The sequence below is a fragment of the Drosophila eugracilis genome, unplaced genomic scaffold (assembly GCF_018153835.1).
Source record: "Drosophila eugracilis isolate 14026-0451.02 unplaced genomic scaffold, ASM1815383v1 contig_393, whole genome shotgun sequence".
Taxonomy (NCBI): Eukaryota; Metazoa; Arthropoda; class Insecta; order Diptera; family Drosophilidae; genus Drosophila; species Drosophila eugracilis.
Genome location: NW_024573253.1, coordinates 175,776 through 202,374, shown reverse-complemented (window position 1 = coordinate 202,374; position 26,599 = coordinate 175,776). Strand labels below are relative to the sequence as shown.

The 26,599-nt window shown below is 38.6% G+C and overlaps 3 protein-coding genes and 5 non-coding genes across 12 annotated transcripts; 4 read left to right on the top strand and 4 right to left on the bottom strand.

The window, feature by feature from the left end:
- Positions 1 to 364: 364 nt before the first annotated feature.
- Positions 365 to 23,352, bottom strand: LOC108112071 (apoptosis-resistant E3 ubiquitin protein ligase 1). Of its 5 annotated transcripts, XM_017221851.2 has the most exons (9): positions 21,290 to 21,378; positions 14,609 to 14,929; positions 3,478 to 4,433; positions 3,215 to 3,413; positions 3,021 to 3,157; positions 2,242 to 2,967; positions 1,851 to 2,177; positions 1,451 to 1,713; positions 365 to 1,371 (listed from the first exon to the last, which is right to left on the bottom strand). In XM_017221851.2, exons 2-9 carry the CDS (start codon positions 14,682 to 14,684, stop codon positions 1,269 to 1,271), a joined length of 2,787 nt encoding a protein of 928 aa, XP_017077340.1. In that variant the 5' UTR covers positions 14,685 to 14,929; positions 21,290 to 21,378; the 3' UTR covers positions 365 to 1,268. The 5 variants fall into 5 exon arrangements, with proteins under 5 accessions (XP_017077340.1, XP_017077319.1, XP_017077333.1 ...); XM_017221830.2 differs by lacking the exons at positions 14,609 to 14,929; positions 21,290 to 21,378 and adding an exon at positions 22,869 to 23,352; XM_017221844.2 differs by lacking the exons at positions 14,609 to 14,929; positions 21,290 to 21,378 and adding an exon at positions 22,869 to 23,351 and having other exon boundaries at positions 2,242 to 2,949.
- Trnaq-cug lies at positions 19,738 to 19,809 on the top strand. The gene has a single exon. It is a non-coding gene; the product is annotated as a tRNA-Gln (tRNA).
- Positions 22,243 to 22,314, top strand: Trnaq-cug. Its single transcript has one exon. It is a non-coding gene; the product is annotated as a tRNA-Gln (tRNA).
- Trnaq-cug lies at positions 22,470 to 22,541 on the top strand. Its single transcript has one exon. It is a non-coding gene; the product is annotated as a tRNA-Gln (tRNA).
- A 215-nt stretch (positions 23,353 to 23,567) lies between the features above and the next one.
- Positions 23,568 to 23,639, bottom strand: Trnaq-cug. Its single transcript has one exon. It is a non-coding gene; the product is annotated as a tRNA-Gln (tRNA).
- A 334-nt stretch (positions 23,640 to 23,973) lies between these two features.
- On the bottom strand, positions 23,974 to 24,045 carry Trnaq-cug. Its single transcript has one exon. It is a non-coding gene; the product is annotated as a tRNA-Gln (tRNA).
- Positions 24,046 to 24,160: 115 nt separating this feature from the next.
- LOC108111576 (neuropeptide-like 4) lies at positions 24,161 to 24,682 on the bottom strand. Its single transcript, XM_017221100.1, has 2 exons — positions 24,597 to 24,682; positions 24,161 to 24,502 (listed from the first exon to the last, which is right to left on the bottom strand). Exons 1-2 carry the CDS (start codon positions 24,606 to 24,608, stop codon positions 24,320 to 24,322), a joined length of 195 nt encoding a protein of 64 aa, XP_017076589.1. The 5' UTR covers positions 24,609 to 24,682; the 3' UTR covers positions 24,161 to 24,319.
- Positions 24,683 to 26,258: 1,576 nt separating this feature from the next.
- LOC108111605 lies at positions 26,259 to 26,552 on the top strand. The gene is given in 3 exon segments (XM_017221135.2): positions 26,259 to 26,270; positions 26,357 to 26,389; positions 26,391 to 26,552. Coding segments are annotated over 3 exon segments (156 nt in total). The 3' UTR covers positions 26,502 to 26,552.
- Positions 26,553 to 26,599: the final 47 nt, after the last annotated feature.

Below are 26,599 nucleotides of genomic sequence, written 5' to 3'. Positions count from 1 at the left end.
GGCTCCCAAGTAATTTGTCACTCACGCTCCTCCCAACTCTCACTTGGTCATACATCATTATATATCGTGTCATAAAAGACCCAAAACCGAAGTACAGTTTTCAGAAATTACCCAGTTTTAGTGGCATTTTAATACGGTTAACATGGACTCTTGCGTAACTCTCCTTGAGTTCATTGGCTTTCCTCGAAGTGGAGTTTCTGCAGGTGACCTCCGGGGACCTTGGAAAGAAAGTTGTACCGCACTTATGACACCGGTTTTTATACCTATATAATATAGAAATTATATAAGTATTTAGCATTTAGGATGAAGTATTCCCAACAATTCGACTAGATCAATTAATAAACCAACAGCATTACCTCCGTTCTAAACAGTACATTTTTTTTTTTATTATTTTTAACCATTTGAACCAACCTTCCGCCTATCGATTGATATATATATATATATATAAGCTTTTTAGAGTTCTCTCAACAACTACAATTCCATTACATTTACTAAATTTTAATTTGTATGACATCTTTGATTTTTGCTTTGCGATTCAACAACATTTAAAAACTACGATTCAACATTTGCTTCCACATATTGCTTATAGGAGAGCACAGCGAGGGAGAAGGATTTGGGATTGTATTCGAGTTGTGCCACAATTTGGCAATATATATATTTGGTTTTTTATTAGAAGAAATGCATATAAACATTGCTCTATGTGAATGTTTTAGACCTTTTAACGTTTACAATTAATTTTAAGTATAGTATGCTACAAAACTCTTGGTTTTCCACTAGATTTTCTTGGGTTTCTTTACACAGCGCAACTAATCGTTAATAAGAATAGTTTTTTGTTTGTTTTTTTTTTTTTTTTTTGGTTTTAATGGCTACTTATTTTGCTTTACCGATAGGTAGTTTAAAAGTTTTCCCATTACGCTTAGGTTGCATTAGTCTATAATACAATTATCACATTCCTTTTGATGATGATATATACTCGGTTTTAATTTGCATCTTGACTCGATTTATAACTACACTCGCTACTCCGGCTAATCCGTGATTATTATTGCTTCAAAGGGATCTCCCATTGAGGGATAATAATATATCTAGCCAGGGACTAAATTTAATTGCAATTTATCACTAGGCAAGCTTACGGACTAGGTCACTTAGTTGCTAGCATGACATTTAAAGCGCACAGAAAGGAACACAGTAGCGTAGCAGACAAAAATCGAGGAGTATTGCTTCACTCTCTTCCATTATCCTATATACCATATATATATATAAATATATATCTAGACCATGCCGAATCCCTCGCTGCCCTCGCTGATGGCCAAAAGCAGCGACTTTTCGAACTGCTCGTAGCTCTCGTAGTCCGGCAAACACAGCTGGTTGAAGCTGTAATCGAAAAAGTTTCGTTTTTAGTGAATGCTGAGATTAAAAGAAAATAAATTTCATGGGAAAAAACTACACCCACCAGGTGTGTGCCGTGGGCAGATTGCCAAAGGTTGGGGCCGCAGTTATTTGAAACTGTGGATTCAGCTCCTGGAATCCTCCTGGCGGCAGCTGGGAGCATCCCGTGGTGAACTGCAGCAGCCGGGCCATCTCCGTCTGGCTGAAGTTGCTTACTCCGGCCCAAAACCAGGCCAGCACCCGCCGGAACTCCGCCGAATTACCATTAGCGATGTGATGGGATTTAAAGTCGCTGATGGAATATTCCCCAGTTCCGCACATCAGCAGCTGCAAAAGGGAAAATATTTATATAATGCGGTAAAATTTAATTATTAAATAACGTAAAAGCTAATTTCTCCTGTAAATTTAATTAATTTGCTTGCAGTTTAGCATGTGTTTCGATTTTTAATAAATTTTTGTCTCACCTCCAGTTCGTTTTCATCGAATATGCTGAGTAGATTATCTGGTATAATGGAGTTCAGACCCTTCAAAAAGCTGTCCACCTCATCCTTGACACTGTTGCAGAGACGCTGCTGAGCCAAAGAGTCCAGGTACTGGTTTTTAGTCGCATTGGTCACTCGAGTCTTGGCCCCGTTAGGAATCAGTTCAATGGTCTTGCTCAGCTGCCCACTACTAGCATCGTACATCTCCTCCACGAAGTACAGCTCCAGGGTATCCGTGGCATCCAGATCGGTGTCCAGTATGTACTTGATCTTGGACAGGTACAAGTCTGGGTCATCTTGCTCGAAATACTAGAAAGATAATGCAAAGAACTCATGTTAATCAGTGATTTACTATAAGATTTATGTGACATACCTTGTAGTGAACTCTAAGGCCTATCAGCTGTGCCAGAAAAGAGCGACTGAATCTGGCTCTGACCAGCTGACGATAGCTTCCACCCAGAGCACTCTCGAACAGACATTTACCCACCATCTTACCAGCGAACTCAAAATGCTTCAGCTTCAAATGGGCAGGACGCGTGGGATTCGGATGAACCAGTGCCTGGTGCTTGTCATGGAAAGTACAGAAGAGACCTCCGCGAGCATCGAAGAGGGCACTGCAGACCAGCTCAAACCACTCCCTTCGCAGGCCACCCCAATCAATGCCCTGTTCGCCCTGAAATGTAACCTCGAAATTGCCACACCAGTCGGACACCGAGAATCCCTTGGCTGCCTTCATGCTGCTCTCCAAGATCTTTTCCCGCTGAACTTTCAGAGCCATCTTCTCATGATAATAACTAGCATGGAATTTGCGAACCTCATGATAGAAGAAGTCTTGTTTATCCTTGAAAGTCTCTGATCCGCCAATGTTCTTCAGCAAAAAGTGTGTAAAAGTGGCAGCTATAATATTCCGATCCTTTGAGGCCAACTCGATCTTGGGCTGAGCTCCGTCGTCGATGATAAAAACAGGACCATGCAGTTGAGAGACCAACTGTGGCAGGAAATGGAATTTGGTCGAAGGACACAGTCGAAAAGTGGCGATCCTCTTGGGTATAAACTTAAGGATCATCTCCTTGATAGTCACCTGGAAGATCAGGGAGTTCTGAGCCCTCACATTTCCCCCAATATCATTGTATTCTTGTTATGACCACTCACCTGCTTGGGTCCCACATAGCAGAGCACCTTTCTCGGTTTGTTTTTGGATACCCCAAAAATGCTCAGCAGTTTTGCCTCGTAGCAGATGTTATGCTTCCGTGAGGCTATATTCTTGTGCACCAGGGTAGTATCGCTGCCTGGAAGAGGTCATCAAATATAATATACATTTTTTTAAGATTTTTACCACCACTTACTGCTAAGCACAATGATGTCAAAGTCCCCGTTAGGCAGCTGCTGATCCCGGTAGCTGATCACAGCCCTTAGACAAGTTGGCTCTGGAAAGAGAGCTGTGACCGAGACCCGGGAGTTGACCCTGTCATAGGCAAAGACAATCGCATGCTGCAGCTTCTCCACTGGGATTCCATGCAAGTCATATACTGCCACTTGGTAGCCCTATAAGTAGAACAATGATTAGAGTTGGAGAAACATTTACAGGAAACATTATTAAGATCCTCACCTGTAGAGCCTCATCCGACTGATTTTGGTCAAACAAGCAGGAATTTCCGAACTCATCCCGTGGTTCGATGTGCATCAGAGTGGGTGCACCAGCACAGCAGATGACCGTGCTGGCTGGCCTAATGAACCGCGATCGCCTGGCATCAATGGCACCTGGCAGAAAAGATCGCATAAAGGGTGATCCGGCAATGTGACTTGCTCCGATCAGCACGGATATCTTGTACTGGCCAGCGGTTCGGACTGTGAACTTGACCTTGGCTATGTTGGCGTTGTTGGGATCGGTGGAGGAGCCCAGCTCGCTAATGGTGACCACCTTGCGAGTGCCCTCGGTGACCTCGACAAAGAACTGGTCCGTATCACAGATGGGATATGGCTGTCCGTTTCGCTGGAAGAATCGCACCACGAAGCACATGGTGCCACCAACACTGGCGGGATCCTTCCAGTCCCACTGCACTTTGCAATTGGCAGGCAGCAGATACTTCCCGGTGACGTATTGCAACAGGGAATGACGGGCCTCTGGGGCCAATGAGGGCTGCGTCATGGCAGCCAGGGTGACAAGGCCGGCGACTGAGACGGATACGACCAGCATGCCTCCCCATGTCCAGGCGTCCTGGTGCTGACTGCTCTTGACCACCGTCGACCAGAGCTGCGCCTTGAGGGCGTCCAACTGAGCCTTGGATGTGGGCAAATTCTGCCGGGCTCCTGACCACAATTGCCAGTCTTTGCCAAGAATCTTGCTGGCCCGCGAATCTTCCAGCCAATAGACGTCCTCCAAAGAGGCTACCTCTACGGCAAGCAATCTTTGGTAGTGATGCTGCAGTCGGTGATCCCTTAACCACTCGCGAAGGATTAGCTTTTGCTGCAGATGCAATGCGGCCCGCTGAAGACGCTGCTCGTCCAGCGGTGGCAACTCCGGCAGACGTTCAGGATCGCCGCAGCTCGACAAGGAAGAGATTCCTAAAAGTTATTCGAGAGTATTTGACGTTAAGTTGAGGTTTTAATAGTTTTCCGCTTAAACAAAGCGTTATAATTCTCATTTAAGATACGTTTTTAATCACAGTTTTTCAACTATGAAAACGAGAATTACAAAAATATGGCATCGTCTGTTAAATAGGAGCCCAACTTTCCTGGTAATTGAGTTTAATGGTTAAAGTTTTTTGTGAACTTTGCCGTCATGTCAACTGTTTGCCAATGTCATCATCAACGTCGCGGCTAGCCATCCGTCAGAATAACTCAGAGCTCAACGACTTCCGATGGTGTCTAAAATTACAGGCCAACTAATTTGGCCAGGCGACTACGTCAATGCTCCGTTATTTGCTCGCCTCCTCCTTAGTTTTCTGCCTACAACAAACTTCCAATCAATTACATTTCAATTTTTTATGACTTAACCCAATGCCATACCGAAAATAGCCAGGGAAAACGACATTTAATGCGTTGTTTGTCGCTTATCGCTGGCTGAAATCGAAAACAAGGCGGTTTCTCACTAGTCTTGCTTAAACCACCCAACCCTCGCTTCCCCCTTATTTTTGGATTCCTTGAAAGCTTAACCCTGTAGCCACTGGGATCCCGCTGTTACCCTCCAGCCTTAAGCCAGCGAAAAACTTCCATTCGGCATTATTGTATTCAAGTTGGCGTTGTAACTTTGACTTTTCACCATGTAAAAAGTTAAGTGGGTGACAAAGACAAAGGAGCAAAACTCCAAGGAGCCAAGAATGTGGCGAGAACGAGAAACGCAGTGGTTGAATTTAATATGCTAAGTAACTGCCAAGAACAAAACAAAAAGTGCAACTGTCCCGCAGCAATAAGAAATTATAGTTAAAATATTCATGGGAAGAAAATTAAAGCAATTTTCAAGCAGACAATTTTCACAGTTTTCGTCTTTAAGATTATATTTATGTTCTTGGTAGAAAAAGTATTTTGTTGGACTATAAATAATATATTTTTTGTTTATTAATAAATAAGTTTTCTATTGATTTTGTTGCTATTATTAAAGTGCTATCAAAGCTAGCTAACAAACGATAAAAACTGACATTTTTTAGCATTTCCGATTGGTAATATTCCTAAGAAAATACAGAAAAATATTTGCAATGTTTCCATAAACAGCAAACAAAAGTTCACAAATTTCATATACAATTTATGCAAAATAAAATAAATATAAACTCACAAAAACGGAAGATAAGATACCCATTAAAAAAGGCAATATATTATTTCTTGATAAAAAAAACGAAACTCGAATGACATTTTCCTAGGAAATAAACACCATAAATAAAAGATAATTCCAAAAACTGTAATAAATTTATGGGAAAAAAGATGGGAATATGAAAGTAGAAACCACAAAAAGGATATCCCGACTAAAACCTCCGCCAATGGTAAACCCAAATTAACCCCTAGAAAAGTCAGACATCCCGGCTAGTTAACCTCGGTGAAATGCACTTAAGCCCAGCTCCCACAACGCACCACAAAATCCAGCTAAGCCAGAAGCAAAAACTCAACTTAGTTTTCGTTCAGGGACCGCAGGAATACGAAAAACAACAAAAAAAAAAGAAAAAAAAACTACAGACCATGCTAAACCACAAAACGAGTAACGTGCAAACGAAACCCAGACCAATTGTGGTTACCAGGGGTAGGAAAAAGCCCCCTTAAACCTTCACCCGCCTAAACCCCTAGAAAAAAGTACAAATAATAGAATATTCGTGGAGTAGGTCGATGATGGTAGGCAAAGTTTGCGTGCCTGACATTCGAAAACGAATTCATTTCGTTACCAATTTCTTTCGTTTTTCCAAGGGCTCGAATATAGCCACACCCCCATACACAGAATTCCTAACTTGTTCATATTTCGCGCGAAACGAACAACTTCCGTTTGATTTGGCCAAGGCGATAGGACGATATATATATATACATTCTCGATGGCAGAAAAATGCCTGAAAAGTCCAAAGTGCCAACAATGAAAAGTTACTTTCTGTAGAAGTCAGTTTGCCTACTCTTAATCCCTGGTTATTTGTATAATTAAAGTATTTCCATTGCATATTTAATGGTGCTGCAGCAAACGACCTTTGGCCCGATGGCTGAACAGGAATTACTAATCGTTTTTAATTAAGGACCAACGACGAGAGGGTGAAAATAAGGGAAAAGGGCAAAACGGTGGGGGTCTGGAAAAGTCACAAAAGTGGCGAGCTGACAAACAAAGCCGAAGAGAGGAAGGCCGCTAAATGAAAATGCCTTCTGAAGGTTAAAGCGCGTCGCGCTCGCCAGGATGATGATGATGGCTACGATGGCGATGATGAAGATGATATAGATGATGGGCCCTGGGAATGGTATTGGGCATGATGATGATGATGATGATAAATGTCAAGTGAAAGCTACGCAAGGGGCGAAGAGTAGCAATGACTGATGAGGCCGACTTTTGACAGTTGAAGCTGAAAAGAGGGTGTAAGGCAGGCGAGGCAGGTAAATAAATGCCCTAAGTGACTGAGAGACAGAGCACTCAAAAAGGGACAAAATAGAGATGAAGATAATTCCCTTATCAAAAGTTACCTAATGACTTCAAAATAAAAGTAATTAAAAGAGCTTAGAAAAGGATATATATAAATTTCTATAAATGCGAAAAATTCAATTTAGTGAGCCTGAAATTAAGCTCCTAATAGAATATTCACACTTCCGTTTCCAACGAGATTGTTTTCATTAAATTTTTGGTAAGCCCATTGAATTATTGAATTATAAATAAGCCAATTTCTTTGGCAAATCAATTACTTGTGACTTGTGACAAACAGCCAGGCGTATACTTGATATTTTCATGTCTTCTGATAGTTATCTATAATTAATCTAGCCTAGAGGATGGAATAATTTAATTTTTGTTTGTTTAAACACACAAAATTGACAGCACATTGAGTGGCAAAATAATCTTAGCTAAACTTTTATTGATAGTAAATATAAATTTAAAGCAGAAACTTTTAGTAGCCTTACCCATTGCTTCACCGAAACACAATTTAACTTCGACTGTGGGAAAACTCTTGCAACTTCTCGATCTCATCACCCCTCCGACCCTGATGTTATTAACGATCATGGATATATCATAGTTGCTAACGCAATCGGGAGGAAAACCCTTATAACTAACATAGCTACGGATGAGGATTAAATCCGGTCTGAGGGCGGCATCTTCGGGCGTGCATTGCAACTGACCCATATGTATGTATGATTAAAAAAGAAAATTTTTGCTTTTTTCCTGTTAATTTTGACAAACAACTCGAAAAAGACCTGCTGAATTTGGAATTCTGGCTGTAATAATGGGGATTTTCCCCCCTTTGTTCGCTCATTAGCACAAGGATGGCAGGATGGCAAAGGCAAAGGCAAAGCCTCGCCAAAGTGCTGGGCAAATGTTTGCAGAACGAGCCAACTTGGCCTATTAGCCAAGGACTGCTTAAGGCCAGAAAATTTAAATGTTACCAGCTTATAGTACAGTGCTAAATGGATAAGGATTACTCTTTGAAAAGCAGCAGAAAAAGTGGTATAAATCTTAATTAAGGTAAGGAATATTTTAATATTTACTTTAAGTTCCTTAATACAATTCGCATTTTAAAACATCTTCTTGGGATAACTACATTGCAAAGGCACCTCTTAGGCTACAAAGTATGTAATGTTTTTCTTCTTACATCTTAAAATTGATTTTACAATTTCGAAACGTGCTGTTATTGCACAATGCCAGCTTTTTCCAGGGGGATGCATGGAATGATTTCGCTGTTTATTGTTTGCTTTTGACTGTCTGCCCTCGCTTACCCACCGCTTTTCTCCTGGATTCCCTCTGCTTTTTTCTCTCTTTTTGTGCTTTTGCTCCATTGTTATCCCTGCATTGTTGTGCTCTTTGCTTTATCCTTTTTTATCGATTGTTCTCCGACGATGGAGGCTGCAGAAATTACAATTTGAATGACATTCGATCGCAGGAGGGGTGGTGCGGTGGATGCAGGGGCTTGGAAATGACGAAGGGAAGGGAGGGGGGGAGGGGCGATTAAGGTTGCCACAACAAAAGCCGCAATATTTTCCTTAACCCCCTTGCTCCTTTTGTGTTTGTTTACCAAAGTGAAAAATGATAAAATTGCCAGCTTCATCTTCCACCGAGAACATCCTGTGTGAGTTCCCGCATCTCCCCTATTTTATTCATCTTTCTTTCTGAGTGCACTTTGAATAATAAGTATAGTAAACTATAAAGTTTAAATATTTAAATATAAAATATACAAATTTAAAGAAAGAAGAGTATGTAAAGAGTGGTAAGATCTGGATAAAATGTTCTAAACCAAAATATTTCTTTAATATTTTCTGCAGTTTTAAATATTTTTTAGAATATTTTGTCAGTGCAGTTTGTAAAAAGTTTTAGTATTTATTATTCAATAACTTCTAAGAGATATTTTCCAAGTGCAGCTTAAAGTTTCGCTGGAGAAATATTCCCGGAACGAGTGAACAATGTCCGATGGCTGCACTCGACAGCTGCAACAAATTCATCCACAAATATTTCATCTGCTTACAATAATTTATGTTGCCTGTCTGCAGCAGACAACCCAACAAGAAAACAAGTGCCAGCAGCCAGCTTATGTGTGGGTGCAAGGAATATATATAGTATTTGCATATTTAATTTAAAATAAAGCGCACTCTTTGCTTTTCCAGCTTTTCCAGCTTTTCCACCAGCAAAGAACGTACATACTTCTACGTTTGTAGAAGTGTGCGTGTGTGTGTGCGTGTGTGTAGAGAGAAAAACTCATACGAATGCAGAAGCACTCACCCTGGGCTTGCCACACTTGCCTCAAGTGGCGGCATAAATTCAAATGCCACTTTGGCAACAGTCTTGGCAAATTACGTATACGCAATGTAGGCACACAAACGACAACAATCATCCCTCCTCACACTCTCTCTCTCTCTTTCTCACTGTTTTTCTCGGTGTTGGCTCCCAAGTGTCCTTACAGCAAGCTGTGCTCACCTCTCCCTCATTTCTGTCCCCTTTCCCCGCTGAATTTCTCCAGTTTCCGGCTGACTTTCCCCTCTCCCTGCTGGCTGCTTTCAATATGAATTTTGCAATTTTGAGGAAAATCTGTAGCCAAAATACTATATGCGACAGAAATGCAGTGGGAATGAGTTGGAAATGTGATTTAATATTTATAACCATATCTTCTAAAACCTATGTTTAAGTGATATATAGTAACTAGATTAAATCGGAACCATCGTAATTAGATATAAATATGTGAAATAATAAGGTTACCCATGAAGTTTGGTTTGAAATTACAAAAGTAATTTAATTGCTAAATTAAGAGTACAATTTTAGAAACGGAAACAAAGCAATTTGAATTCCCAACTCAGCTTCAGTCTTCACAAACACGTTTAAGCCTCAATCTCTAAGCTTTCAAAGTCAAAACACCTTCGGTAAGCCCCATAAAATCTGTCTCAAATCTGACTTGTATCTCCAAATACATTTCCACCTAGACAATACCCCAGTTTTCCCTTGCCCAGAGAACGATTTCATTTATTTGAAAGAAAAACCAAAAAAAAAAGACACACACTGAGAAAATTGCAGAGCCTTGGCCTCTGGGGAGAGACAGCAATGGAGACAGGTTGAAAGGCCAGGCCCAGAGAAAGTGACAGCGGAAGTGCAGGAAAAGAAGCCATCATCACATAGTTCCCCTGTCCTTTTTAGCCCTGCCCCAAAGTGCAGTTTACCTAAGCCTGGACAGACAAAATGAGCGTTGCAATAAAATTTTTAAACACTCACACTTGGGGCAGGCATTTGGGAAAAAAAAGACAGCACAGGTTGAGAGGGGCAAAGTGTGTTGCCTTGGCAATTGCCTGCAAATGATGCCACAGCCGAGAATCTCAGACAGAAGATGACTACCTCGTTGGCAGGCGACAAGAAAAAAAGAAAGGCAGGCAGGAAATGGCAAAGAAAACCTCTAAGGAGGGCAAAAAGAAAATTGCCAAGTAGGGGAAAGAAAAGAAAATGAGAACACAGAGGCAATAGTTTACGTATTTAGGATTTTAGGATTAGGATTTTAGGAAAACTGCAAGATTAATCCTTTGATAGTTCTAATATAGCTATCAGATTTTTTAAATCTAATATCATTATTCAATATTTATCTTAGAATTTGACTTAAACTTTCTTTCTTCATTAAATTTTTCCCCCAGTGCACTTTAAAAGGCAAAAAGGATAAAAGCCAGTCAGGCGGTCTCATCTTGCACCTCTGACTTGAAGTTTCCTTTGGCCATCGACAAACTAACCGCAGCTGTTGCACCTGTCTACATAGCTCACCTTTGTCTCCCCTACCTTCTGGATTACCTCCCTTACCCTTTTTTGGCTGCTTTACATTTTTGTGGCAAGGATGCAAACTTGTATCCTTTGCATGCGGGCTACCCGCACCAGCCGCATGCCACAACTTTGAAGGCAAACAGATGTTCGTCGCTCGCTTGCATATGGGTACGTGCTTCTCCCAACCCCCTTCCCCCTCTAACCACACCCATTTGCAATATACACCCCAACCGTCTCCCCACCCCCTCATCAAAGTGGGTGTGACATTAAATGTCGCTTAATTTGAGTGCCCCTTGGCAGCAGCAGATGTTGCCAATGGGATTCGGTATGGCAAGGATGCTGGCAACATTTTGCCACTGCGGGTTCTTGGCTGCATTAGAAAACCGCAAATGCAGAGGAAAACGAGAGGGAAAATCATCATCAGCCAGGAGCATTATTCACACACAGGAATGTCAGAGAAGTGGGAAATAAATTCTCGACATTTTTCAGACATGAATTGCAGTTGCATTTTTGGAATTTATCGATTTGTAATTGAGTCAGAGCCAAGAGCTGAGGGAATTTCGGCAATAAAGTGTCATTAAATAATGTCATTTGGTTGCTTATTTAAAAAATAATTAAAATGCATTTGTGGAAATTAATTCCAAAGACATAATGCCTAAAATAATTGCTTGGCTATAAATATCTAACAATAAAAGAGAGCGAAATAGTTGACATTTCCTTAATAAATCTGCTTGTTTTTATAACTAAATAAGTAAATAAAAACAGATAATAAATGACATCAATTTTCTAATTAATTTATAACCTTCACTGTAATAACATTAAATCACAATTCTATGACATAATTTCTGGCACTCTGCGACAAAATGCAAATTGAAATGCAATTTCGATTGGTGAATTAAAAGTCATTACAGCTCTGGCTATCAACGCAAATTTATGCAATAAATATGCAAACCCACACAATGGTTATGCAAACAGCTGCAGGCGAACGAACACCCACCAAAAAAAAAAAACCCCCTTAACCTACTTCCGGTTTGGTGGTGAAAGACAGAGGGAGTGGAAGATAGCATAAATTCCATTATTTATTCATTAATTTAAGACCCAACCAGGCCTGAACTTAATCAAAATTTGCTTCCTCTCTCGCACATTCCATAATCGTAGTTTCCATAGTTTCGTTATTTGATTTCTGTTCTGTTCTGTTTCGGGCAATTTAATTAAGCACTCGGCCTTTTTGTTTCTAGCTGCCAGGCGGAAAACTGCATTTCCCCGACCTTATACGTGAAAATCCACAAAAACCAATTTGCAACTTTAATGCACACACAAACACACGGAGGCGTGGAACTTCCACCGACACGCCCACTGAAAAGCAGTGAAATATCCACTGACATGAGCCTGCAACTTTTACCTTTGCTCCTCGATTTTTCCCCGGATTATTTTCCTATTTTTTTTTTTTTTGCTTTTGCTTTGACTGCATCTAACTGGGTAAAGAGAAGCCAAATTGGGTTAAAACCATAATGCCAAAGTATTAATGTTGCACTTAGGCGGAGGGAGGGGCTTTCCGGGTGGTGAAACCGCAAACATGAACCGGTTTAGGTAACCGTTACCTGTATATATATGTGTATGTGTATATATATATATATATATATGTATGTGGCAAACATGGCAGAAAACATTTGCCAACTGCCATGAGCACAGACTGCAATGGAAAGCCTTTCTCTGGGGCCCCGGCAATTAATGGCCCGAAAGGAAAAGCGGAGAAGGGGGGCAGCAATCGGAAGTTCTAACTGCAGGTGTTGGGCACGCAAATACCCTTGAGGTTGATATATATAAATAATTAAGGACTTATTGCAATAGATTTATATAGATGACAAGGATTTCGAGAGGAAATTATATTAATTTGAGTTTCTGTGATAAAAACTTGATTTTGCTTTTAATTGCAGGTAAAATTATAGATTTTTTTTAGGTATTTTAGTTTTATTATTATTTTTAACCTATTTATTAGAAAAGGCATTTTCCTAACTTAATTTTCATGAACCTTTTTAATAACAACCAAAACCAAACCAAGGTAGTTGATATCCTTGTAAAAACGTTTCCCTCTGTGAAAAGCAAACACCTGCTCTCAATTGTTAGGCCCGGCACGAGGGTAATGGAAATTCGGAAAACGCAGGTTGAACATGGAATATTTGCTTGCCTACGCTGGCACACGGACACACACACACACATGCATATATTAGCAGGATATGCACCTCTCTCTTTTACGTACCCTTCCCATATCTCTCATTCTCTCTCTCTTTAACGCACTGGCAACATGAATATTCGCATAAACAAATTTACACGAACGAAGCTGCAACACTTTGGCATTTGCCAATTGGAGTTTCGAGTTCGCATTTGTATTCATGTGTGAGTGTGTGCGTATCACTGCAGGAGTGTGTGTGTGTGTGAGTGGCTTTTGGAATGGTTTCTGCGGGAAATAATTTACTTATTGCAAATATTTCACATCCAAAAGTTTTTAAGGTGAACGGAATTTGTGTGCATAAATCAAAGTCGCTCATGCTATAAATTTACTTTGGAATGAAGACGTATTTAATTTCAGAAAACGAACTTCAAAAGTGTTTTTAATTTTTATTAATATATGTATAATAAATGTACTTTAAGCAAGCCATATAAAAACTTAAACTTGTAAAGAACAAAATGCATCGAGAGAGAGAGAGTAAAAATGATTTTTCAGCTTTTTAACCCACAATAACACTTATTGACATCGCTTAATTGCGCGAAAAGGAAACAGTGGAACTGCATTAATGCAATCATTCCTTTTCAGTCGATAAAATGGAATTAAAAAAATGCCAATTAATCCTATCAGTTGTCAGCCATCAGAATTTAAGTGGACAATCAAGCTGAAAGCTGTCATTAATGAGGTTTCAAGGCTTATCCTTTTGACACAATGCTGATTCGCTTTTTATACGATATTTATTATCTCGATTTCATGTTTTTTTTGTTTAAATTAAATGGAAATTTCTCTGACAGAGTTTAAAGGGAATTCTGCGTTTTAAGTCTTTTCTGCTTTTAATGACTTCTCATTGATTTAGAATTTTCCTTGACCAAACAACACTGCAGATGTTGCATCATTTGGCTTGCACTTTGCCATTTTCATTTCCATTTCCCTGTCTATAACTGCGGCCAGACTTAGGCCTTTCCCCCCCCCCGAAAATGGCTTACACATTACGTGCATAAGAGCACTTTGCTGGCCATTTGCGTTTTGCATTTTAGACTGGCTTTCAGGGGGAGGTCCTAAACCCCCTCTCCGCTTTTCTGGGATTATGTCACTGGCATGCAAGCGATATCAAACCAACCAACGTATAGGAAAAAACTAGCTTGAACCGCACTTGACTTTCGTTTTAATTAGAAATGGGAAAAACCAACCCCGTTTTTACATGTGAAGCTCAATGCAAAGGTTAGGCAAGTTTTTTAAAGGAGGTTCATGGAAAAAGTTTATGGGGAAAAGTGTTGGAAAGTCATTGGAAAATTGTAAGGTATTTTCTTAAGGCTAACAGCTTTATAACCATTTTTGTTTCAGTTTTATCCTTTCTTTTTGGCGACAACCTTTTTTATAAATAAATATTAAAACTATATAAAATATTAATCAGTTAGTTATAATCCAGAGTTTTATTCTCTGTGCACCGTTTGAGCTATTTTGGGTGGAAGCGGAAACGGAAGCACTTGAGAATGAGCGCCATATTGCGCATACGCCGCATTAGCCAACGTCAAATAAAGCAACCGAATTTGAATTTGATGCACCCGGCACAGGGCGACCTAAACCATGTCATTTTTTCTCTTTCTATCAAAAAAAACTCACCTGAGGACGAGGACTGCGAATGGCGCATTGTGGTGGCCATGGCAATGGAATTTATTTCCGATTCCGGCGACCACATTATGATCTCACTTCCTTTTTGCACTCGGCTTTCCAATTAATGCACCTATATATCTGGCTTACTCACAACTTAATGGCTAAGTCATGTTTGCCACGGGTTTTTTTTTTTTTGTGTTATTTTGTAATTTTTAATTTATTAAAAAAGTTTCGCTCGTAAAGTTTTGACATATTTCATGCATAGCTGCGGATTACTAACGACCGAAGGCAGCTGATGGAGGCGGGAGGGAGTGGTTCCCGCTAACAAAACTATATATATATATAAACACACTCTTCGCATAAGTTTGGTAAAAGTTTTATTGAAAAAGAATTATAAAAAAAACGGAGACTCAACAAAAAAATTAACAAAAAAAAATTGTGAAAGAGAACAAGCTGAAAATTTATAATGAAAGGAAATGGATTTGCCAATGGCTCTTGCTTTGCGGAAGCTACAGAATTAAAGTTGGCCCAAGCGAAATTAGGTGATGACACTGCGTTACAAAAATGTAAGGCTTTTGGGGGTAAACATTAGAAACATTTTAGATTTATTTAGGAACACAACTTTAAGAAAACAGTTTAAGGGTTTAATGTTGAAACCTATCACCTTTTTATAAAGAGCTAAAATATTTCATTTCAGAAACGCACTGTAAGCTGCATTATAGTTTTTACCAGTTTCCTTTTCATTTTTCCTCCTTTTTCCTATTTCCTCCTCTAATTTTGCAGCAATTTTCGCTCTTTGTCTGCCAAGAAAATATATATGAAACTTGCCAAAAGCTTAAATCAAAACGAAAGTTTATTCTCTCTCCTTTCCCCCTGCCAATTTTCCTCTGCCATTTCGTGTCATCCTCCTTTTCTCTAATCCAGTGCCTTTATGACCGCCATTAGCTGGCAGGAAAAGTCTCCTTCCCCCGTTCAGCCCTCCCGCAGTCTTAATTTTAAACACATTTTCAAGTGGCAAGTGCCAAATGACAGTGGCAACGAAACAACAACACCATCGATCTGCATCCTTGGAAAAAGATGGGGTGAAAGTGGGTGGAAAACAAGGGAGAACTAAAGGCGTTTGATGGCATTGTAAATACACACACACACACACCTCCCTACACCCACTACTACTGGCCTGCCTCAAATTGCTGTCATTAACTTAAAAGTGCAAGAAGCAACAAAAGCAGGGACACGGAAAGAAAACCAGAATTATTAAGGTCTTAAAGTTAAAAATAAACATTTTTTTTAGCATTTGTCTAGTTCCTAGCGATAAGTTTATTTTTCCAGTGGATCAGAGACAAAAGTTCTTCTTTGCTGTTGACCTGACAAGGACAACTATTCCAGATCTAGTATACATGTACCTCGACATATATATATCCAAGCTAGCTCACTACATTGCGTGCCCTGTTTGACTCGGGTTTTCTCCTTTTTCTATATAGTTACGCGATGTTTATTTACACAGCTGAGACTCAATTACAGTCAAGTGTGTAAGACGTGAGGGGGAAGACTAGTAGAAATAGTGGAGATAGCAGTGAAAGGGGGCTGTAGACGTCTCTAAAGAGAAATTGCTGAGAACAGCTCAATAAAAACTACAAACGATTTGCGCGTGCCATCTCGACAGGGATAATAAACAAGCAAGTTTGCAGTCGACGGGACAAAAACAGATAAATTGGCAAGAACTTTTGGGCAGCGTAAAAGATGTTTTCCCAAATGAAAGCAAACGAATTCAAAAGATAAGTGTTTCAAATGTTTTCAATAAATAATCAGGTACCTAAAAGGCTTCATAAATAACAGGAAAAACTATTGATTGATTTTAAATTAACTTATAACTCAAATACAGATCACTGGCAATCGATTTCAAGAATGAAAATTACTTTAAAATTCCAAAACCCTATGACTTTCAATTTCTCTCTAAAGAATCTTCAACTATCTCTCATCCAAATCTTTAGATATCTTTTCTTTAATCCCATTCCCTTTGCCACTGGGCAATCAAATCCTGTCGTTGGCTGCCACATCGATGTGCAAAAGTCACCCATCTTGATTCTTGGGCCTGAAAGGAAAAACCTCTGACCAAGCTTGGACAGGGCCAATATTTATTGATGGCACTCTCGACATTGACAGTGGGGCAAAAACGTGAGCGAAAATTATGCGGCATCCCCCTTTTTGCCCACAGAAGTCAATAATTTCGTAACAGCCACCGAAGGCAGCTTCCCATCGTCATCATCATCATCATCATCACTATCATGGGCAAGGTGGCCATTGATGGCGCCATTTTTGTTTTTGTTTGGCCAGCCAATATGCGATTTGTACTAGTGTATGTGTGTGTGTAAGGTCCTGCTTCTGTGTGCGAGATGTCTGGTAATGTGAGCTGACAAAACTTTCTCTGTGTGTCTGGCATTTGTTTGTCTGCGCTCGTGTGTGTTTACTGTCGGAATTTGTAATGAAAGTGAGCTGTTCATTTGCTTTGGGGTCATCAAATGGCCTAAACACACTGGCAGAAAATAGGAAACAATTATTATTATTTATTTTGCTAAAATTTTGATTAATAAAACTTTTTGAATAAATTTCTGTACTACTACATTCATATTTATGCTCAACTCAGGTTAAAGATTTTAATTGTAATTTAAAAGTAAAAAGGTTTTTATATGTAATATAAAAACTAACACTACTGATTCAAATCCCATTATAGGATTTTCCTTAGTGCATGTCCAATCTGCCCTTCATTTACCATTTCCCTTTCCTTTTCCGCCTTTTGTCTTGCGTGTAAAGTAAATGTTGGCTCATGCCATATTTTGTTGTTTTACGAACCGCCCCAAAAAAAAAAATGAAACACTCAAGTAAAAAATAGACGAGGCAAGCAACAAAAAAAGGACAAGTCAGGCCTATGCTAACCATAACTTGTCATAAGTCCGAGGGGGTTCTTGAGTTCTCAGGTCGAAGATACGAGTAGAGCCAAATATAGGCATGATACTGAAACTTTTATGACTACAAATTTCTTTAGTGCAAAGCCGGGTCGAAATGCGTACTTTATGTTAATGCCCAGTGCAGGATGAAAAAAAGGGGAGAGGTTTTTAGAGGGGCAGGGAATGAGTTGAGGCCGGGAAAGTCGCAGATGGAGAATGACTAAAGGCATTGGGGGAAATGCGGCGAGATTGAGAGACTGCGGCAAAGTTTGTGGTACCGCGGATGTCTGAGTATATTGGGCAAAAAACTATAAAAATGGAAAAGGATATGAAATCTTATTTATATTTGATTGGCTTGTCTACCAAATTGCCAAATAAAATTGTTTGCAAATTTCAAAAAACATTTTTTTAATTTCTGCCTAAAAGTAGGGAATATAATTTTAAAAGGAAAAATGATTATTTTCAAAACAAAATAAATGTACCAGCAAATTAATTATCTCAGGACAAAAAAGAATTGCTACATCTACTAATCAAACCTTAAAATTTTAAATATTTTTCACCTAGAGTAGTTTTTTCCAGGGTATCACAAAAAATGAAAACCTTTCCCCATAGTCAGTTCTAAACTGTTTTTCATTTTCTTCGGCTTGCTCACTTTTTTTTTGCTGCTTTCCACCAACTGTTATGCAAGTTGAAAATAATCTTTTGCGTTGAAATGCGCAAATGTTTTTTGTTTTTCCCCACACGCTTTGTTTGCTCATTCAAGGACGCAACAAAAGCAACCAACAATATGATAATTTTCGCAAAGAAGGAGACGACTAAAAACCCAAAACGAGATGTTGGGAAACTTGGCTGCTGCATTATAATAATTGTGGCTGACAAATGCGACAAAAACAAAAGCGCCAACAAGGATATGCCACAAAATGCTGTCGAGGGCCATGGCAATAATGATAACTAACCGCAGAAGAGCGCCTCCAGCGCTGAGGAGACATATAATAGATAGATGCAGTGGGAATTCGATAACAAGAAATTAACATAAGTATACTGATTTAAAAATCACTACAAATGGATTCCTATTTTCCTTTAACTTGAGGAAATCCGGAAAAACTTTAGATTTTAAATTTATGAACAATTAAAAGAAGAGCAATCAATTAATATTTGAGCTAATTTAGATTCTAGACAAAATTCCAGAAAATTATAAGAATATCTGCTTTATGCACTTTTCACTGTAGATAGTGTGTGTGCGAGAAGGATGCCTACAGGAGGCGCTTTTACGCCCTGACATCTTTGGCCTACATAACAAAAACAGTTGCAACTGTTACAGGACCCAGTGAATGAGAGTGAGGGAGAAAGAGCACACTACACAGCGAAAGGATGTGTGCTAGAGGGAGAGAGAAGGATACGAAGGGAGGTAGGGGGAAATAAAGAAAGTGAGTGTGTGCGAGAGGGAGGGAACCACAATGAGGCCTCTTGTTATTTGCACATGTGTACCCCTTGTTGTTCCTTGTCTGCCTTACGATGTTTGTTGCTTTTTTCTTGGTGTTTTTGTTACTGTTTTGATGTCTTTGTTGTTTTTCTTACGGGTTTGTTGGATTTTTTATTGTTTTTTGTTTTGTTTTGTTTTCTGTCTCTTGGTACTTGTGTCATTTTTAACTGCTTGCGAGTCTCCACAGGCTCTCAGTTGGGGTATAAAAACCTTTTAATTTGCTCAGCCGCGTACTCCATAACCCCAGCCCCCGTTCAACCCACCCACTACACTCTTCTCTCGACAAAACAAGCGCAATTTCCTTTTAATTTTCTTGCAAGCCGGAATGAAACAAAAAATAAAAGAAAGGAAACCAAAAAAGGTTTTCGGTCTGCAAACGAAGAAATGGAAATATTTTGTTTGCTTTCTTTGCCTCCGACGGACATTGGTAAATGTTTACCAAACAATTATTTCCACTTTTTGTCGCACAAACTATATGCTTCCGAATCTCCACTTTCTTGCCATTTCCTTCCTGTTTTTCTCTGTTCGACTGGACAGCCAATTTTGTTTGAGCCGCATTTTTGTCTTTATGGAAATATGCAAATGTTTGTTTTACAGTGATTTCATTTTTTGTCTATCTCAGCTTTATCAACATTCTTTGGCCGTTGACGTTGGGTCTATTTTCGGCAACGGAAATCGAAGTGAACGATTTGTCGGCAGTTGATCAGCGCGGTTCCATGGTGTAATGGTTAGCACTCAGGACTCTGAATCCTGCGATCCGAGTTCAAATCTCGGTGGAACCTGAGAAAGTTTCTTTTTTTTCGCGTGGCTCGTCTTAATGCTTTTGTATTATTAAAAGATATAAAATAACACAGTCCCCTTTATTAGGCACGCACATTTTTCTTAATTATTAGACATATGTCTTGAACTAAAAAAATTAATAACCTATCTTCTAGGAAATGTATGTTTTTTTCATATTTTACCAACAAAAAATTCAAGTTTAACTTTCAGAAAATTTTTCTACATTATGCATTTTGTATAATTCTTTAAAATATATGAAATATTTTCCATTATATAAGAACTGGTTGGACAACCTTAGCCTGACCTATCCCCAAACATCGGTACATACATTCATTATACAAATCATTCCCCAAATGCCACTTTATGCATAATTGACCGCACAAGACCCTTTTTTGCTCTCGTGCTGTTAACTCATTAATTAATATGCAGGTCAAAAGTAAATGCGATTTAAAGGTTAAGCGCGTGTGTAGGAGAGGAAAATTGCGAGGCGAAATCGGTGGAAAATGGTAGGTGCGGCAACAAGAATTCGAGTGGACATGAACATGGTCAAGTGTGAAATGAAGAGAATTGGGGAGAACAGTGTCATCAAAATTAATTGGCAATTAATTCTTTATGAGCGGGGCGATCTGTCTGAACACAAAAAAAAAAGGGAAAACCGCTACAGCAACAAGAGTCAGTGACAGTTGGAGGAACAAAAATAACAAAAACACAGGGCTGAAAGGAAGTCACACTGAGAAAAAATCATATTCCAAACGGAAAATAAAAAGGTAGTAATAAAACTCAAAAACAAAATGAAACTTTTAAACTCGTTAAAAATAAGAGTGACTATAATTATTATAATGTCAAATAAAATATTTTGCTTATATATGTTTCAAATATTTTTCACAAAACATTTCGCTGAGCACACACACTGAACAAACTGAGGATGAGTCAGTCAGTTTATTTAGATAGGATAATGGAACACACGAGCCGAAAACACAACGGAGCCAAGTTCTGGAGGAGGTTGGAGACCTATAAAATAGCTGCGCACTGAAGTGTGACGAAGAGTGGGGGTTAATTCACTTCCCCCCGCTCACATCAACAATAAAAAATTAATATGCCTAAATGTGGAAAATTGTTCCGCGCAAAATTTGCTTTCTGCATGCATTAATTTTGGACCCATTGTGTATTAGCAGAGATTAGCCATGGATCATTAGCTTTGAGTGGGTGTCTCAAAGGAGGGGAATTCAAAAAGAAAAACACGTGCTTCCTTATATAGGTTAGGGCTCTTTTTCGTGGCTGTATTGTCCTCGTTGTCACGAAATGTTTTGACAACTTTTGCATGGAATGGAAAATGTGAAATGTGAGGTAAAATATGAGCAAAAACTGAACGCGATGTAACACAACAAATCATAACTTTTGACGTTTTTCGGCCATTTATATTAGGCTTGTTATTGGTTTTATCTGTTTCTGTTTTTGTTATTTTTGTTTTTGCTGTTGTACCAAAGAAAAACGGGGAAAAAACGCGGCGGTTTCCCAGGCGTTTGGAAATGTGAAACCAGCGCGCCTCAAAGTAAATCCAACACTGAGCATTTAAGGACATTTACGATTGATTTTATACCGAAAGCCACACTCCGAAAACTGAATCCGAGTGACACAGAAAACGCTCGGATCCAGCGAAGGGAGCCGAAAATATACGAGGTCCCGATTCGGAGAAAAGAGCTTTTGCTGCATCCTGAGTCCCTCCATTAGGACCCACACCGTCGCCAAATCCAGCAGGTTGTTTTTTGTTTGGCGCGCTTTATTAAAATTATATTATCATTAGACACGGCACCATGTGCTTAATTAGCTTATTTCATTACTACGAACCAGCCAGAAGGAAGAGATTTAAGTTAACTCTTTTAACTATATTCCTAAAAACCTCTTTTTTCCCTAATTGCTTTTTTTCCCCCGTTTTGATAAATTGTGATGGATTGAAGAGTAACTAAACTAACGGTGCTAAAAGTTTTGCAAACATAACAAATAACCTATATCTTTTATCACTAAATGATGATTTAAATCTATAATCTGTATAATCTATTTTAGAAAAAGAATATAATTAATTTAATATATAATTAATATTTAAGTTTTAAGAATAATGTTTGTATTACGTAATATGGGTATAAAAAGGTTCATAAACCATGATAGATACATCACTGATACGGAATAAATAAGGTTAAAGAATTTCAACAGCTGGAGTTCAAAGACAAGTTTATCAAGCATTTTTTAGCCACGGCAGAAGAATCGTTTTTAATTATCTTTTGGCGCTCCGCCAATCAGCAGAAGAACAATAACAACTCGAAAGACCTATTGATAGATGGGAATTTCTGTAAGCAACTTTCTCTTCTATGATCACCAGGTGTTAAGTTGGCTAGATTCATTGGAAAACTGGCATTTGGCTAAATCACCTTCATAGAGGTTCTATGGTGTAATGGTTAGCACTCAGGACTCTGAATCCTGCGATCCGAGTTCAAATCTCGGTAGAACCTATACGACAGATTTTTTTGTATTTTTTTAATTTTGGTAAATATACATATTAATATTTAAGTTTCCAAAATAAGATAATAATACATTTAAATCTCAAATAAATAGTGTTCATCAGTCACTGTTTTTGAGTCTCTTTAGAAAAACGGAAGATCAGCGAGGTTCCATGGTGTAATGGTTAGCACTCAGGACTCTGAATCCTGCGATCCGAGTTCAAATCTCGGTGGAACCTGAATTAGGCTACTTTTTTTTTTTAATTTGAAGAAAATTTCAGTATTTAAATAGTAGGAATTTTCATTCCGTTTTTTCCCAACTAATAACAAGATTTTATCATAGCACGTGTTAAGAAAGCTTCAAAAGCTCGAATCATCAACAAAGTACCGAAAGTTACAGTGGGCGGGAAAGAAAGAGAAGGCGAGAGACCCCAACCAGCAAATACAACAAATTAAAAATATAAACAAAGCCAGAGGCAACGACTTTATACCTACGATAAGCCATAGTGCAACGGCCTTTCTTTCTTTTAATTATTTGGCAATATAGTTATAATTTATGGACTCACCTTTATCGCGAAATAACTGCTTATAGGACGAAAGGTTCTCCGAATCCAGCCATTCGTCGACGGAGGGGAGGGGCGGGGAACTGTGGGAAGCGGTGGGATGCGAGGACCAAATCAATAACACTATCTTTACCAGCGAAACGGTAAACATCAAACTCAACACCACGGCAATTAGGACTTTTAACGAGCGTTTCAACATAATCATAAGAATCCCGATTAAACGCGCAACCCTCTCTTTCTAGCAGCAGACCACAATTTTTGTTTTGGCGCTACTGGAACAATAAGTAAACGAGAACCGAGTAAAAAACACTATCCATAGCCACACACGATAAACAAGGCGGGCATAATTTCAAGAGGTATTAAATTACGTTTGCTGAATGATTTATGCAGAAAAAAGCGCAGTGTTGTGCGAAAATGCAGCGAGAGCAAAAATAAATGCACTGCGCTGCTTCTTCTTCTTTTTGGCTGCAACTGTCATTACCAAACGAATTCGGTATTGCCATTCACAATAATAGCTAACAACAGCTGCTTAGCAGTGACACCAATCACTAAGCAGATTCATAAACCAAGACAAAGCACAAGTTTTTTAAGTATTATTTCGAAAAAATTAAAACTATAATATATTAAAATTGCACAAAAATTGTTGTATACACATATAAATACTTTTTATTAAAGTTTATTCAAAAAAAAAATTATCATCTCAGGTTCCACCGAGATTTGAACTCGGATCGCAGGATTCAGAGTCCTGAGTGCTAACCATTACACCATGGAACCGCTTGACGGTGTTTTGTCAAATCACACAATTGTTTTACAACAATCAGAAAAATGCTTATTCGACGATTTAAATTGTTTGATTGGATAGAGATTAAGAAATGAATATTTGTTTATAAAAAATGATTAAATCGCATTTTATTTAATACTTATAAACAAAAATTTTAAAATTCTGAGGCATATATAATATAAAATCTAAATGAGGTTATATAAGTCACATTTAAAAAGTGATAAAAGTTAAAAACGTTGTTTTAATTTAATGTTTTTGTCAAAATTAAAATTAAAAAGTTTTTTTAATGATTTGGTCAACAAAAATAAAAAAAAGTTAAATCTAATCAGGTTCCACCGAGATTTGAACTCGGATCGCAGGATTCAGAGTCCTGAGTGCTAACCATTACACCATGGAACCGCTTGCCTTTCCGTCGACCAAAGCAGCTGAGAACTTTCGCTGGCCCTTGATGCTGATTTTTTTAGATGAAAGTTTTAATCCCAGATTGATGGTCATCAAATATGAATACTAATCATTGCTCTTCAACATTTTATTTGTTCAACTTTTGTATTTTTTTTTGATAATTTTTTTAAGCACTTATGACTATTTTGATTTGCCAGCGCGCGCATTTTCCATAATCCGTATTCAGATGCGTAATCACGAGTCGTTGGTTGGTTTGCATTGTCCGGAGCACTTAACCATAGTAGGAGTAGGGGGAAGCGTAGTATCCGCCGGAATAGGCGTACGGGCTAGCACCATAGTAGAACTGTGGGGCAGGCTCGGGGCTAGCAATCGGGATTGGTGCAGGATTGGCACGGGGAACTGGTGCGGGAACAGCCAAAGCAACGGCGAAGAGGGCAGCGAAAACAACGACCAACTGGAAGTAGTAATCAAAGTGATATATGGGATTAAAGTTTGTAAGTAACCATTTTCTGGAAAGCTATCATTTTTAAATTTCTCCTTCAACTTACCAGCTTGAACATTTTGATTTTTTAGATTTTCCTTGAGAGGACTTGAGATGCTTCTATAGCGATTGCAATTTGTGATTTGATGGTGTTCTTCACTTGTCAGCCGTCTTATATAGTCCTCAGCCAGACGGAAATTCGCACTCATGACTTATTTATGATGTCGCACTTCTAGACTCTGATCGGATTTATGGTCATTTCTGTTTTGCTCACATCATTCGGCCATAGTTTGTTTTCCTTTTTTTACTGCCATAGTTTTTTGTCAACCCAAAACAAAAATTTCCTTCGCATTCTAATGACTTCTTATTTTCTGACGATCTCTGATGATGGAATCGCTTAGATATAGACTGGCCTTGAACGTGATTTTAGCCAGAGACTGGAGAATATTTCTAACTACGCTTATTGCATTTTAATTGAGAATTTGTGGTCTCGAATTTGGGCTACCATTCAGGTGATTGATGTTTTGTGGACATTGTCTGTTGTACTGAATGAGATAGGGAATTAAGTACTGTTTGAAGCTGTTTTTATAAAGATTACAATTGTTTGTTCATTGAAATAATAATTGTAATTATCAATCAATTGCGCAGTAAATTTAATGGAGATAAGTGGGATTAATATATACTATTTGCTGGATTTTTAAATTTGAAATATGACCATAAATACGTAAAAGTAACCTTATTTTAAGCTATCTTTATGATAAAATCAAAAAAGTGTATATATATATTTTATCCCAGAAGTACATTTTTTGTTTTTAAAATATTTTATTATGAAATAAAAAAATAATAGTAATATTAATTTAAATTATTAGTAAACTTTAATGCAGTATAAGCAAAAAAAAGGGGTTTATTGTTATTAAATCAATTAAAATGATTGTTTTATTTATTCTTTTTCACTTTTAACTTAATTTAAACTTTTATTCTAATCAGAAAAACTTTTAAAAATTTTGGCAGAGATAGGTTTAAAAGCTTCCTAAGTCAACAAAAATACTACTCTTTCAATATTAAGTAACAAAAATTAAAAGACCTCTTTTTTTCATCGACCCAATTTATTTTCACTTACTTTAAAATTCTATTAACAGTGCTAAAGCCCTTCCAGAAGCAAATCCTCTTAGCTCATCGACTTCTATTCCGGTTGCAAGTGTATTGCATAAAAATTGCGAAATCATGTATTCTTAAACTCCAAAATCGATCGCAATGACAATAAAGCCAAATGTTTGCCAGAGGCCAAAACGAAACCAAAAGCTGATATAAAAAAGAGTCAACGAAAGGAGAGTGAGTTGACAAATAAAACGACACACATTTTGGGGTTTCGAGGGGGTAGGAGTTTCGTATGGAAAGTGGATTTCTGGGCGGAAGAGGGAGATACTTACTGATGATGATGGTGGCGATGTCGTCAGGCAAACAGATTAAGAAACAATAACGTTCTTTGTGCCGCGTACATTTGGCAGGCATTAGGCGAACGCGTTAAGAGCCGTAATGAGCCATAAAGTTGGCCGGCGGGAATGCATATGGAATATCAAAATGCGATGCAGTCAGCGATGAAATGGCAAAAGCGGCTTAGATCCGCCTCAAATCACCAATGTTTGGGAATATAAAAGGCTGCAATCGAGCAAACATCGAGTGCAGTTCGATTTTGTTTGTCAAGTCGAGAATTAACCCTTTCATCATCATGCTGAAGCTGGTGAGTGTTTGTATTGCCGTAGGACACTCGCCTTTGATCCTGTAATCGCTGAATGATGGCTCCAACCTTTTTTTCCCCGCCCACAGGTATTGCTCTTGCTCGCCGCCCTGTTGGCTGTTTGCTATTGCTGTTCCCGCTCCAGGTCCCAATCCTGCTCCGGTGCCCCAGTTTATCTACTCCGCCGGCTATCCGGCCGTGGGCTATGCCTCGCCCTACGTCTACTACGGCTGATTTCAACATAAGGATTCACTGAATAAAGCTTTTCGATATGGACATGAAAAACTAGTTTGTTTTAATTAATCTTTAATGTGGATAACTGATCTTTAAAA